General features: G+C 46.3%; 1 protein-coding gene across 10 annotated transcripts in view; it reads left to right on the plus strand.

The window, feature by feature from the left end:
• Positions 1 to 14,143, plus strand: part of LOC106594976 (voltage-dependent P/Q-type calcium channel subunit alpha-1A) — a 133,060-nt gene that overhangs the window by 77,364 nt on the left and 41,553 nt on the right. For 9 of the 10 annotated variants that reach the window (XM_082966232.1, XM_082966235.1, XM_082966239.1 and 6 more), the window contains 3 exons: positions 2,017 to 2,167; positions 3,973 to 4,100; positions 5,981 to 6,077. In XM_082966232.1, coding sequence (XP_082822358.1) covers positions 2,017 to 2,167; positions 3,973 to 4,100; positions 5,981 to 6,077 — 376 coding nt within the window. Of the gene's footprint in view, positions 1 to 2,016; positions 2,168 to 3,972; positions 4,101 to 5,980; positions 6,078 to 7,508; positions 7,606 to 14,143 lie in introns of all 10 variants that reach the window. The other variant, XM_082966233.1, reaches the window with a different exon arrangement.

Here is a 14,143-nt window from a genome sequence, read left to right on the forward strand (position 1 = left end):
CTCTCTCTCTTTCTCTCTCTTTTTCCCTCACCCTCTCTCTCTTTCTCTCTCTTTTTCCCTCACCCTCTCTCTCTTTCTCTCTCTTTTTCCCTCACCCTCTCTCTCCTTCTCTCTCTTTTTCCCTCACCCTCTCTCTCCTTCTCTCTTTTTCCCTCACCCTCTCTCTCTTTCTCTCTTTTTCCCTCACCCTCTCTCTCTATCTCTCTCTTTTTCCCTCACCCTCTCTCTATCTCTCTCTTTTTCCCTCACCCTCTCTCTCTTTCTCTCTCTTTTTCCCTCACCCTCTCTCTCTTTCTCTCTCTTTTTCCCTCACCCTCTCTCTCCTTCTCTCTTTTTCCCTCACCCTCTCTCTCTTTCTCTCTTTTTCCCTCACCCTCTCTCTCTTTCTCTCTCTTTTTCCCTCACCCTCTCTCTCTTTCTCTCTCTTTTTCCCTCACCCTCTCTCTCTTTCTCTCTTTTTCCCTCGCCATCTCTCTCTTTCTCTCTCTTTTTCCCTCACCCTCTCTCTCTTTCTCTCTCTTTTTCCCTCACCATCTCTCTCTTTCTCTCTCTTTTTCCCTCACCCTCTCTCTCCTTCTCTCTTTTTCCCTCACCCTCTCTCTCTTTCTCTCTTTTTCCCTCACCCTCTCTCTCTATCTCTCTCTTTTTCCCTCACCCTCTCTCTATCTCTCTCTTTTTCCCTCACCCTCTCTCTCTTTCTCTCTCTTTTTCCCTCACCCTCTCTCTCCTTCTCTCTTTTTCCCTCACCCTCTCACTCTTTCTCTCTTTTTCCCTCACCCTCTCACTCTTTCTCTCTTTTTCCCTCACCCTCTCTCTCTTTCTCTCTTTTTCCCTCGCCATCTCTCTCTTTCTCTCTCTTTTTCCCTCACCCTCTCTCTCTTTCTCTCTCTTTTTCCCTCACCCTCTCTCTCTTTCTCTCTCTTTTTCCCTCACCCTCTCTCTCTTTCTCTCTCTTTTTCCCTCACCCTCTCTCTCCTTCTCTCTTTTTCCCTCACCCTCTCTCTCTTTCTCTCTCTTTTTCCCTCACCCTCTCTCTCTTTCTCTCTTTTTCCCTCGCCATCTCTCTCTTTCTCTCTCTTTTTCCCTCACCCTCTCTCTCTTTCTCTCTCTTTTTCCCTCACCCTCTCTCTCTTTCTCTCTTTTTCCCTCGCCATCTCTCTCTTTCTCTCTCTTTTTCCCTCACCCTCTCTCTATCTCTCTCTTTTTCCCTCACCCTCTCTCTCTTTCTCTCTCTTTTTCCCTCACCCTCTCTCTCTTTCTCTCTCTTTTTCCCTCACCCTCTCTCTCTTTCTCTCTTTTTCCCTCACCCTCTCTCTCTTTCTCTCTCTTTTTCCCTCACCCTCTCTCTCTTTCTCTCTCTTTTTCCCTCACCCTCTCTCTCTATCTCTCTCTTTTTCCCTCACCCTCTCTCTCTATCTCTCTCTTTTTCCCTCACCCTCTCTCTCTCTGTTTTCTATTATTCTCACCCTCTATCTTTTCTCCCACACTGACACACATTTTTGTTTGTTTTTGTCCATGTGTATGCATCCATGTGTGTGTGTGTGTGTGTGTGTGGTGTGTGTGTGTGTGTGTGTGTGTGTGTGTGTGTGTGTGTGTGTGTGTGTGTGTGTGTGTGTGTGTGTGTGTGTGTGTGTGTATGCATTTGTATGTGTGTGTGTGCATCCGTATGTATGTGTGTGTGTGTGCATGCGTCCATTCGTGTGTGTGTGAATGCGTCCGTGTGTGTGTGTGTGTGTGTGTGTGTGTGTGTGTGTGTGTGTGTGTGTGTGTATGCATTTGTATGTGTGTGTGTGTGCATCCGTATGTATGTGTGTGTGTGTGCATGCGTCCATTCGTGTGTGTGTGAATGCGTCCGTGTGTGTGTGTGTGTGTGTGTGTGTGTGTGTGTGTGTGTGTGTGTGTGTGTGTGTGTGTGTGTGTGTGTGTGTGTGTGCGTGTGTGTGTGTGTGTGTGTATGTGTGTGTGTGCATCTGTACGTGTGTATGTGTCTGTTCGTGTGTGTGTGTCCTGTACCAGGAGTGCGACAGGTGAGGCGTGGCATGACATCATGCTGTCGTGTCTGGGGGGTAAGACATGTGACCCAGACTCAGGGAACACAGAACCAGAGTGTGGCAGCACCTTCGCATACACATACTTCGTCTCCTTCATCTTCTTCTGTTCTTTCCTGGTAAGAGGACTAATCAAACCCTAACCCTTAGCCCCTAACCCCTAACCCCTAACCCCTATCGCCTAACCCCTAGCCCCTAACCCCTATCCCCTAACCCCTAACCCCTATCCTCTAACCCCTAGCCCCTAGCCCCTAACCCCTAACCCCTATCCCCTAACCCTTAGCCCCTATCCTCTATCCCCTAACCCTTAACCCCTATCCTCTAACCCCTAGCCCCTAACCCCTAACCCCTATCCCCTAACCCCTATCCCCTATCCCCTACGCCCTATCCCCTAACCCCTAGCCCCTATCCCCTAGCCCCTAACCCCTAGCCCCTAACCCCTAACCCTAACCCCTATCCCCTAATCCCTAACCCCTAGCCCAGCATTTCTCAAATTCGGGTTTAGTTGTTTTGTCCTAGCACTGCACAGCTGATTGAAATAATCAAAGCTTGATGATGAGTTGGTTATCTGAATCAGCAGTGTAGTGCTAGAGGGAAACCACAACATGCACCCAGGGAGGGCCCCAGGACCCAGTTTGGGAAACCCTGCCCTAGCCCCTACCCTACCCCCTCCCACTAGGACCTTCACATACAGTATTTCATCTTCCTCTGTTCTTTCCTGGTAAGAGGACTAATCAAACCCTAACTCCTAGACCCTAACTCCTAGACCCTAACTCCTAGTCCCTAACGCCTAGACCCTAACTCCTAGTCCCTAACGCCTAGACCCTAACTCTTAGATCCTAACTCCTTACTCCTAGATTCTAACCCCTAGACTCTAACCCCTAGACCCTAGACTCTAACCCCTAGACTTTAACCCCTAGACTTTAACCCCTAGATTCTAACCCCTAGACCCTAGACTCTAACCCCTAGACTCTAACCCCTAGACCCTAGACTCTAACCCCTAGACCCTAGACTCTAACCCCTAGACCCTAACCCCTAGACTCTAACCCCTAGACCCTTACTCCCAAATCGTATTGAAAGCTAGCTACCTGCGTCCTATTAAACCTGTCATCTGGTTTGCTTGGTTAGCTAATAGCCAATGCCATTGCAAGCAAGGTAGGAATTAAGCTAACTAGCTAAATGGTTAGCTAGCTAGCAAGCTGCATACATGACTCTGAGTCTGGCTGGCACTGGCAAGAGTATGTTGAATTGAATTGTTGAATTGTTAGGTAGCTAGTTAGTTATCTATCTAGTTGTAGCCAGAGGACTTTCTACAACTTCTAGCTAGCAGCATTAGAAAAGCTAGCTGCAGACTGCAGGCACATTGGCTACCTAGCAACATGACATCGTTTCTAATTTCTGGAGGCAGTGTAAACACAGTTTGAGCTAGCCCACCAAGGCCAGCCCAGCCCTGGTTGACTTTAAAGTGCCAATGGAAACGATGCTTCAGTAGTTCTAGAAGAGGATATTCAGACACTCTTGGAGGACAATGGAAGTTGATTTGAAAATGCTTCTTTCATTTTCAATCCAATCTGTTTCAGCCTGTAATAACTGGGTCTGGTTGAATGGATTTTTGCAACTCAATGAACAGGTCACAGACTTTGTAATGTTACCGTATTGCATAACATTTGGAGTTGTATTTTTTTGGTATCTAATAATTGTTGCTGTGTAGATGCTGAATCTGTTTGTGTGTGTGTGTATGCATTTGTATGTGTGTGTGTGTGCATCCGTATGTATGTGTGTGTGTGTGCATGCGTCCATTCGTGTGTGTGTGAATGCGTCCGTGTGTGTGTGTGTGTGTGTGTGTGTGTGTGTGTGTGTGTGTGTGTGTGTGTGTGTGTGTGTGTGTGTGTGTGTGTGTGTGTGTGTGTGTGTGTGTGCGTAGATGCTGAATCTATTTGTGGCTGTCATCATGGATAACTTTGAGTACCTGACCAGAGACTCATCTATACTGGGTCCTCATCACCTGGACGAGTACGTCAGGATATGGGCCGAGTATGACCCCGCTGCCTGGTGAGTCACACACACACACGAACGCACACAGATACACACACACACACACACACACACACACACACACACACACACACACACACACACACACACACATAAACGCACACAGACACACACAGATACACACACACACACACACACATTGCTGTAGACACTATCACCGATGTACATGTGTACAGACTATTCATGTTTAATCATACGGACAAAATGTTTTGTTCATTTACACTTGACTAATGTACGTAGAAATAGGCACATACAGATATCCACTTACGTCAAACTCATATATGGACACAGCATCATACACATGATTAACATTGTTGACTGTACAGTAACTCTAACCCATGCCTTTCTCTCCTAATACACTTTTGTCATAGCTTCTCATTCTAACCTTAAACCCTTAACTGAAAACCACAAACCTGACCCCAGTCATGTGACCAGTCACGTGACAGAGGAGACGATTTCAACTGATAATAAACCATAGAGTTAGATAGAGGACTGTAGATGTATTTAACCCATTTTGACATTGCTGTTACAGACACCATAATGGCACAGATACAAATATGAGTCCTCTATCTAACTCTATTTAATAAACTGACCATACGGACGTGGGAGTTTAGTGATACTGATGATGATGATGATGGAGTTAACAGGGAACAGGTGCTTCTGTACCTGACCAACTAACCAGCCGTTCTGTCTCTCGTCTTTCTTGCTCTCCTTTGTCGTTCTCTCTCTTTCTGTTTCCAAAGTGTTGAAATTGTGGAGGCCCTTAAATCTATGTACTGTGAACTCAGTGACTACCCAGCCGTAACACTCCCTCAATGTGTGTGTGTGTGTGTGTGTGTGTGTGTGTGTGTGTGTGTGTGTGTGTGTGTGTGTGTGTGCGTGCCTCTCTCTCCAAGTGCGGTTCCACCAAATGTAACGGTTAACAGAGCTAGAGAGAGGGGGAGAGAGAGATGGTAAAAGAAGATAAGGGCAGAGAGAGAGAGGAAGAGAGATTGTCTGCATTGTGGTTCTTTATATCACTCATTGCTGCATGGTTAACGTTTCTGTAGGCAACCATTGGCGGTTTATGGCAACACAAGAAAAATACACACCCTGTATTTTGATACTGAGAAATGCATTGTCCATTAGAAAGCAATTTTCTCGCTTTTTCTTCAATGTATCTCTGAAAATGTACAGATAGCCACACAGCTTTTACTATAATGTAGTTGGAGAAAATATGGACAGGGAAGAAAGATGTCTTTGAGTAAAAAGATATATGTAGAAAAATGTAAATAGAAAAAAATATATTGAATTATGTATGTAGATTATATGTGGAATTATATGTAGAAAAATATAAATTGAAAAATATATGTTGAATTATGTATGTAGATTATATGTGGAATTATATGTAGAAAAATATATGTTGAATTATGTATGTAGATTATATGTGGAATTATATGTAGAAAAATATATGTTGAATTATGTATGTAGATTATATGTGGAATTATATGTAGAAAAAATACATGTTGAATTATGTATGAAATTAAATGTAGAAAAATATATGTAGAAGTATCTATGTAGATTATATGTGGAATTATATGTAGAAAAATATATATCATAAAGGTGGGAAAACGTTTGTGTGTGTGTGTGTGTGTGTGTGTGTGTGTGTGTGTGTGTGTGTGTGTGTGTGTGTGTGTGTGTGTGTGTGTGTGCCATGTGTGCATGCTTGTTAGACTGATTTATACTCTTGTTCTCCTCTGTGCTCTCTCACTCTGTCTATCCTCCCTCTCCCCCTCCCTCCCTCCCTTTCTCTCTCTCTCTCTCTCTCTCTCTCTCTCTCTCTCTCTCTCTCTCCGTGTATCCCTTCCTCCTCTAACCTCCCTGTATTCTTCTTGCAGCGGGCGCATACATTATAAGGATATGTACAGTTTATTGAGAGTAATCTCCCCTCCTCTGGGCTTGGGCAAGAAATGCCCTCATAGGGTGGCCTGCAAGGTTTGGACCAAACTATAACACAACGTTTACGCAACCTGCTCGTTCTGTCTCTCACTCAGAGACTTGGGAATGAATGTTACGCTCTATCTCTCTCTTTTTCTGATTTTCCTTTATCACTTCTTCATGGTCATTTCTTATTCGACTTTGGTTTGGTTTGGTTTGTAGTCATCCACGGTCACCATCTTGCTTTGGTTTTCTTATTAATATTGGTATGCATTCTTGATTATGATAGAGGAGAATGTTTGGGACAATGCAGAACACACCACACCTGTTTAGTAGCAACTGTCTGAAGCATGATGTTGTAGGCGTGCACTGCACTTGCTATCTGTACTGTACTCACTAAACGAACAAACGATTCACTACTACAAACGATTCACTGCTACAAACGATTCACTACTTGCACATTTTTCAATGAGTCAATCCAGGTTGTTGGGGTCAATTGCATATCAATTCACTCTGTTCAAGAAGTAAACTGAAATTCCAATTCCAGTTCCATGCGTTTCAGTGAGAAAAATGACTTCCTAAATTGACTGAATTGAAATAGAATTGACCCCAACCCCGGAGTCAATACTGTCTCAACGAAACAAGACACAAGAAATTGGAACCATTGTGTTTTGTTGGTTTGTGCTGTCTGTCTAACCATGACCAGGGCCAGACCATGGTACAACAGGGTTCTAGCATCGTGCATTGTTCTAGAATGGGGGGGTTGGGTCCGGATGGTGGGATGGGGAGGGGGTGGGTTTGGGAGGGGTTTGGGGGAAGGGTTGCAAAATTCCGGGACCTTTCCCAAAATTCTCAGGTTTTCCAGCAATCCTGGTTCTCTGCTGATTCCGGGAATCTTCCAAACAGAATTTCTGGAAAACCTGTGAATTTCGGGAAAGGTCCCAGAACTGTACAACCCTAGTTGGGGGGTAAAAGGAAGTGCATTGACATGACCATTTGTGACATCACCACCCCAGCAGCGGTGCTTTTCCTTGCCTGCTAGAAGCCCCACTGCACGTTCTATACGAGAGGAGACACAAACACCCCTTTTACCTCCCTGCATAGAACGCTGTGTTATTACAGCTACTTATACTAAAACTACACCTCCCCCACCCCCCTCTCTCCCCCTCTCTCTCCCCTCTCTCCCCCTCTCTCTCCCCTCTCTCTCCCCTCTCGTAACCACTCTTCCGACCAAACAATAACCTCTGTGTATTTGTTTCCCCCTTTCTTTTGTTGTTCCTTTCTCCTCTCGTCTCCCCCCCCCTCTCGCCTCCACCCCCATGCACCTCTCGTTCGTGTGTCAACCCAAACTCCCTACCCTCCCACCCCCCACCCCCTCATCGGTTTTTCATTTCTTGGTTGTCCGTCCACGTTTGTCGTTGTTGGTGTATGTGTGTGTGTGTGTGTGTGTGTGTGTGTGTCCGGGTGGGCATACTACCACTACTACAGCGGCCGAATCACTTACAATGACATGTATCAGATGCTCAGGCACATGTGTCCACCGTTAGGCCTGGGGAAGAGGTGCCCTGCCCGGGTCGCCTACAAGGTAGACTCCCCCCCTCCCTCCCTCCCTCCCTCCCTCCCTCCCTCCCTCCCTCCCTCCCTCCCTCCCTCCCTCTCCCTCCTTCCCCCTCCCTCCATCGCCCCTCCAAACTCCTAAAACTCAGCGCTGTCATTATTGTCTGTTAGTGGTGGTGTGATGGTGAGCACTGTTTTTTATTATCGGTCGGAACTGGGGATGAACGGAGGGAGGGAGGGAGGGAGGGAGGGATGGAGGGAGGGAGGGGTGGAGGGAGGGATGGTCGTGAAGTGGAATGATAGGGAAATGATAGTCAGTCCCTGCGACCCTCCAGATACACTAAGCCACAGGAGCAAGGGAACGGAGGACACCTTGTCTGCCCTTCTGCACCCTGCATGGACCTATACACACTCACATACACAGATTTCTCTGGTTTTGCCCACGTTTGGGGACGTGGTCTTCCAAGAAGAACCAATGTAAAATCCGTGCACCACAGCCTTCTGGAAGTCAAGTATCCATGATCTCAGGTCAGCCATACTTTATTGGATCGGTGATATTACCAATTTACTTGGTTTTGCCATCAAAAGGCACGTTTTTTGTTAAAAACTGAAATGATTTTAAATAAGCCCTCGCAGTATGAGTGGTTTTACATTTACTAACATATTAATGGGTATCTATCTGCAGTTTTTCTTCCATTGGAGAGCCGGTAGGCACACTGGCATGTATTGTCCTGAATATTACTCCGGGCGCTCTCACACACACACACACACACATGAACAGACAAAGGGATGCGGGTACAGAAGGACAGCGAAGGGTGTGTGTCTTGAGTCCTCTGCGTCTCTCATTCCTGTGGATGGCACCATAGCTACACACTCTCTCACACACAGTAATTCAGACAGGTCTTCATTTCCTGACTACACACACATATACTGTATACCGTACTTCAATCTTCAGCCCTTAGCTGGGAGGGGATGATGACACAGAGACATTTGTGGCCACATTATTTGACAGGAAGTTGTTATTTGTTGATTTTAATGACAGTGAATCTACAGTATTGTGTTCACTCCCATTACAATTGACAAATAGATAGACAGTCATGTCTTTATCAGTCTCTCCTTATTGTGTCTTTTCTCCAGATCTTTTCCCTTTCTTTCCTTTGAGAAGACCTGAGCTTTTTCCACCCATCCTGTTTTACTGTCTATGCAGTTCTGAACTGTTTGTCTTCATATCTTTCCCCTCCGTCTCTCTCTCTCTCTCTCTCTCTCTCTCTCTCTCTCTCTCTCTCTCTCTGTATCACTCCCCCCTGTCTCTCTCTCTCTCTCTGTATCACTCCCTCCCCCCTCTCTCTCTGTATCACTCCCTCCCCCCTCTCTCTCTCTGTATCACTCCCTCCCCCGCTCTCTCTCTTGCTCTCTCTGTATCACTCCCTCCCCCCTCTCTCACTCTCTCTCTGTATCACTCCCCCCCTCTCTGTATCACTCCCCTCTCTCTCTCTGTATCACTCCCCACTCTCTCTCTCTCTCTCTCTCTCTCTCTCTCTCTGTATCACTCCCTCCCCCCTCTCTCACTCTCTCTCTGTATCACTCCCCCCTCTCTCTCTGTATCACTCCCCCCTCTCTCTCTGTATCACTCCCTCCCCCTCCCTCCTTCTCTCTCTCTCTCTCTGTATCACCCCCCCTCTCTGTATCACTCCCCCCTCTCTCTCCCCACCCCCCTCTCTCTCTCTCCCCACCCCCCCTCTCTCTCTCTCTCTTTCTCTCTCTTTCCTCTTCCCCTAATTTGCATTCCATCCACTTGTCTGTCAGCTTCAACTACGCCAACATTATCCAATGTCTCACTCCCTTACATACACTCTCTCCCTCTGTCCCTCTGTCTCTCTGTCTGTCTCTGTCCCCCTCTCTCACTCTCTCTCTGTATCACTCCCTCTCTCTCTCTCTGTATCACTCCCTCCCCCTCCCTCCCTCTCTCTCTCTTTGTATCACCCCCCCTCTCTGTATCACTCCCCCCTCTCTCTCTGTATCACTCCCCCCTCTCTCTCCCCCCCCCTCTCTCTCTCTCTCTCTCCCCACCCCCCCCCCCCCTCTCGCTCTCTCTCTCTCGTTCTCAAATTCAAATTCAAGCTGCTTTATTGGCATGAAAAACATTGTGTCAATATTGCCAAAGCAACAATGTATACAATATACATTGTAATACAATTCTAAGCAATAACAAATAATAATATAAAATTATATTATTATATATTATTATATTATTAATATCTCTCTCTCTCTTTCCCTTTCCCCTAATTTGCATTCCATCCACTTGTCTGTCAGCTTCAACTACGCCAACATTATCCAATGTCTCACTCCCTTACATACACTCTCTCCCTCTGTCCCTCTGTCTGTCTCTGTCCCTCTGTCCCTCTGTCTGTCTCTGTCCCTCTATCCTACTGTCTGTCTCTCTCCCTCTATCCTACTGTCTCCCTCTATCCTACTGTCTGTCTCTGTCCCTCTATCCTACTGTCTGTCTCTCTCCCTCTATCCTACTGTCTGTCTCTGTCCCTCTATCCTACTCTCTGTCTCTATCCTACTGTCTGTCTCTGTCCCTCTATCCTACTCTCTGTCTCTGTCGCTCTATCCTACTGTCTCCCTCTATCCTACTGTCTGTCTCTGTCCCTCTATCCTACTGTCTGTCTCTGTCACACTGTCTGTCTCTGTCACACTGTCTGTCTCTGTCACACTGTCTGTCTCTGTCACACTGTCTGTCTCTGTCACTACTGTCTGTCTCTGTCACACTGTCTGTCTCTGTCACACTGTCTGTCTCTGTCACTACTGTCTGTCTCTGTCACACTGTCTGTCTCTGTCACACTGTCTGTCTCTGTCACACTCTGTCTCTGTCACACTCTCTGTCACACTGTCTAGTCTCTGTCACACTGTCTGTCTCTGTCACACTGTCTGTCTCTGTCACACTGTCTGTCTCTGTCACACTGTCTCTGTCACACTGTCTGTCTCTGTCACACTGTCTGTCTCTGTCACACTGTCTGTCTCTGTCACACTGTCTCTGTCACCTGTCTCTGTCACACTGTCTGTCTCTGTCACACTGTCTGTCTCTGTCACACTGTCTGTCTCTGTCACACTGTCTGTCTCTGTCACACTGTCCTACTGTCTGTCTCTGTCACACTGTCTGTCTCTGTCACACTGTCTGTCTCTGTCACACTGTCTGTCTCTGTCACACTGTCTGTCTCTGTCACACTGTCTGTCTCTGTCACACTGTCTGTCTCTGTCACACTGTCTCTGTCACACTGTCTGTCTCTGTCACACTGTCTGTCTCTGTCACACTGTCTGTCTCTGTCACACTGTCTGTCTCTGTCACACTGTCTGTCTCTGTCACACTGTCTAGTCTCTGTCACACTGCTCTGCCTGCTCTGTCACTACTGTCTGTCTCTGTCACACTGTCTGTCTCTGTCACACTGTCTGTCTCTGTCACACTGTCTGTCTCTGTCACACTGTCTGTCTCTGTCACACTGTCTGTCTCTGTCACACTGTCTGTCTCTGTCACACTGTCTGTCTCTGTCAAACTGCTGTCCGTCACGTCGTCCTGTCACACTGTCTGTCTCTGTCACACTGTCTGTCTCTGTCACACTGTCTGTCTCTGTCACACTGTCTGTCTCTGTCACACTGTCTCTCCACTGTCTCTGTCACACTGTCTGTCTCTGTCACAACTGTCTGTCTCTGTCACACTGTCTCCTGTCAAACTGTCTGTCTCTGTCAAACTGTCTGTCTCTGTCACACTGTCTGTCTCTGTCACACTGTCTGTCTCTGTCACACTGTCTGTCTCTGTCACACTGTCTGTCTCTGTCACACTGTCTGTCTCTGTCACCTACTGTCTGTCTCTGTCACACTGTCTGTCTCTGTCACACTGTCTGTCTCTGTCACACTGTCTGTCTCTGTCCTACTGTCTGTCTCTGTCACACTGTCTGTCTCTGTCACACTGTCTGTCTCTGTCACTACTGTCTGTCTCTGTCACACTGTCTGTCTCTGTCACACTGTCTGTCTCTGTCACACTGTCTGTCCTCTGTCACACTGTCTGTCTCTGTCACACTGTCTGTCTCTGTCACACTGTCTGTCTCTGTCACACTGTCTCTGTCTCTGTCACACTGTCTGTCTCTGTCACACTGTCTGTCCTCTCTTCTCCCTGCTCCTTCTCTCCACTCTGTCCAGGGCTGTGTCCCAAATGGAACCCTATTCCATATACAGTGCACTACTTTCAACTAGAGCGCTATGGGCCCTGGTCAAAAGAAGTGCACTACATTGGGAATAGGGTGCTATTTGGGACAGGGTGCCATTTGGGAAGCAGCCCAGCAAATCCCTATTGCATACAGTATGTCACTCATGGAAATCCCTAGTGTTCATGGATAACAACGATGATAGATGCTGTGATGGCTTATGTGGGTTATATGCTAGCTTGTCGTTGTTTTAGTACACTAATCCTGAGAGAAGACTTTACGTTAAAGACCCTAACCCCTACACCACTTTCTCCCACCTGGGACTGGTCATGATCCAAGAGTAGTATTTGACCTCATTCTTACGCTTGACCTTTCTAACCTTTGTTATGGTAGTGAACTTTCCAGGAAGGCCTGCTTTGTTTGGGATATGGCCATTGGTTGGCCATTTTTGGTGATAGATTGTAATGGTTTCAGTCCTCGTCTTATTCTCTTGTCTTGTTATACTCTCTCTCTCTCTTTCTCTCTCTCTTTCTCTCTCTCTTTCTCTCTCTCTTTCTCTCTCAATATCCTCTCTTTCTTTCTCCCCTTGAATCACGTCTTGATTTCTTGTTTTTCCTTTTTCAATGTCGTCACAACCCCTCTTCCTGTCCCGACTTCCTTTTTTATCTGTAGCTCCATCTCATTATAGAAACCTTCTGGTTCTAACGCCACTAACTTCTACTACTACTACTACTCCCCTATATACAGTAGTCCACCATCTGGTTGGTCAAAAACAAATCATTCTTCTTTTTATTCTTTTCTTCTTTCAGGGAATGTTATTACTAAACATCTTTAACTGACCCCTTTTAGATAACGCAACCGTTTAGCATCGAGAGAGATCTGATCTACCAATCCGGACCTTTGCATCATGTCTAAAAGACTAACACTAAGGACTCTTGGAATAGCCTGCATAGCTCTGTAGGAAACCATAGAGAGAAAATACAACAAATCAAAGGGATCAATAAGTAGATATCCCATGAATACATCAAAGCTAATAGATGATGCTCTCTGTGCGCGGCTGCACGGCTGCTTGTCCTGGGGAGGGGGGAGGGGTAGGGGCATGCTGCTTGTGGAGGTATGTTGAATGTCGGGGATCTGGGGGGTGTTGGGGAATGCATGCGTCCGTTGCATTCTCTGTTGCATGGCTTGTTGCTATGGACACCTGGAGGCTGTGGATGTTGGCTGCGACGACTGTTGCCACACACGCTTTCGGGCATGACACACACACACACACACACACACACACTAACATCGTGTCACACGTGCTTGCCCGTCCTACGTGAGTACCCAACGCTCATGTTCAGAGGTCAAACCAATCGATGACCGACTAATAGATGTGAAAAACAACCACCCTGGTTTTTTTTAATCTAGCAGTTCATCCATTGGTTTTACCTGTTTAGAAATAAATCAATCCAAAACATGTAGCGAACCTCCATACAGGTAGGGGGAGCTCTATAGCAGATGCCTTGATAAAACACACTAGTCTCCTGATGAAGAGTAATACAACTACGCCAGTGATACTACTGTTTGCTATGTCTTGCAGTCTATTCCAGTATATTCTGTTAATATACTGTGTGTTAGTGGGAGTGTAAAGGGGGTTGTATGTGTACATGTGTGTACATTTGTGTGTAATAAGATGCGTGAATGCATACCGTTGCATTCACACATTATTAGGGAACATGGGCATAGGTTGGGTCAGTTGGTCGTCGGCCATTGTGGTGCCGTGTGGCTCTTGGCTCTCGCAGTCGCTCATTCTGTAGCAGACGGCCCACTGGATAAATGTGTAGTTGTTTGAGTATCACTTGCCAATCAGGAGACAATCAGGAAGTACTTTTCCACTGTTTCCTTTGGAAAAGGCAGTTTTACAGTTTGGAAATCATACTGTGGTTACTACATATTACAAAGTCCTTTAGCACACACAGACACAACATAGGCCTACAAGGGACCTCTGACAATCAAGATACTGCAAGTGGGGTTGGGTTAAATTCCATTTAGATTCAGTCACTTCGGGAGATGAATTGAAATTGACTTTTTTTTTTCTATGAGGATTTCTTTCAATTCATGAATTGGATTTCAATTCCCTCCGTGAACTGTGAGGTGAAACTGAATTGCACCAAATTTCTGTGTCTTCAGAATCAGACAGACAGAGTCGAACATATACCTGGCTAAATAAAGAAAGTAGATAGGTTCACCAACACTGAAACCTTTTTTGGCTGTTGCCCTATCGAGCTCCCTCAATCCTTGGCCCCTCCCTTTTCCCCTTACCTGGAGGTTCAGACCCCACCCCCTACCACGGACACGCTCTCTTTTCTCAACCTCTCC

This window comes from Salmo salar, chromosome 02 (genome assembly GCF_965601325.2).
Source record: "Salmo salar chromosome 02, fSalSal1, whole genome shotgun sequence".
Taxonomy (NCBI): Eukaryota; Metazoa; Chordata; class Actinopteri; order Salmoniformes; family Salmonidae; genus Salmo; species Salmo salar.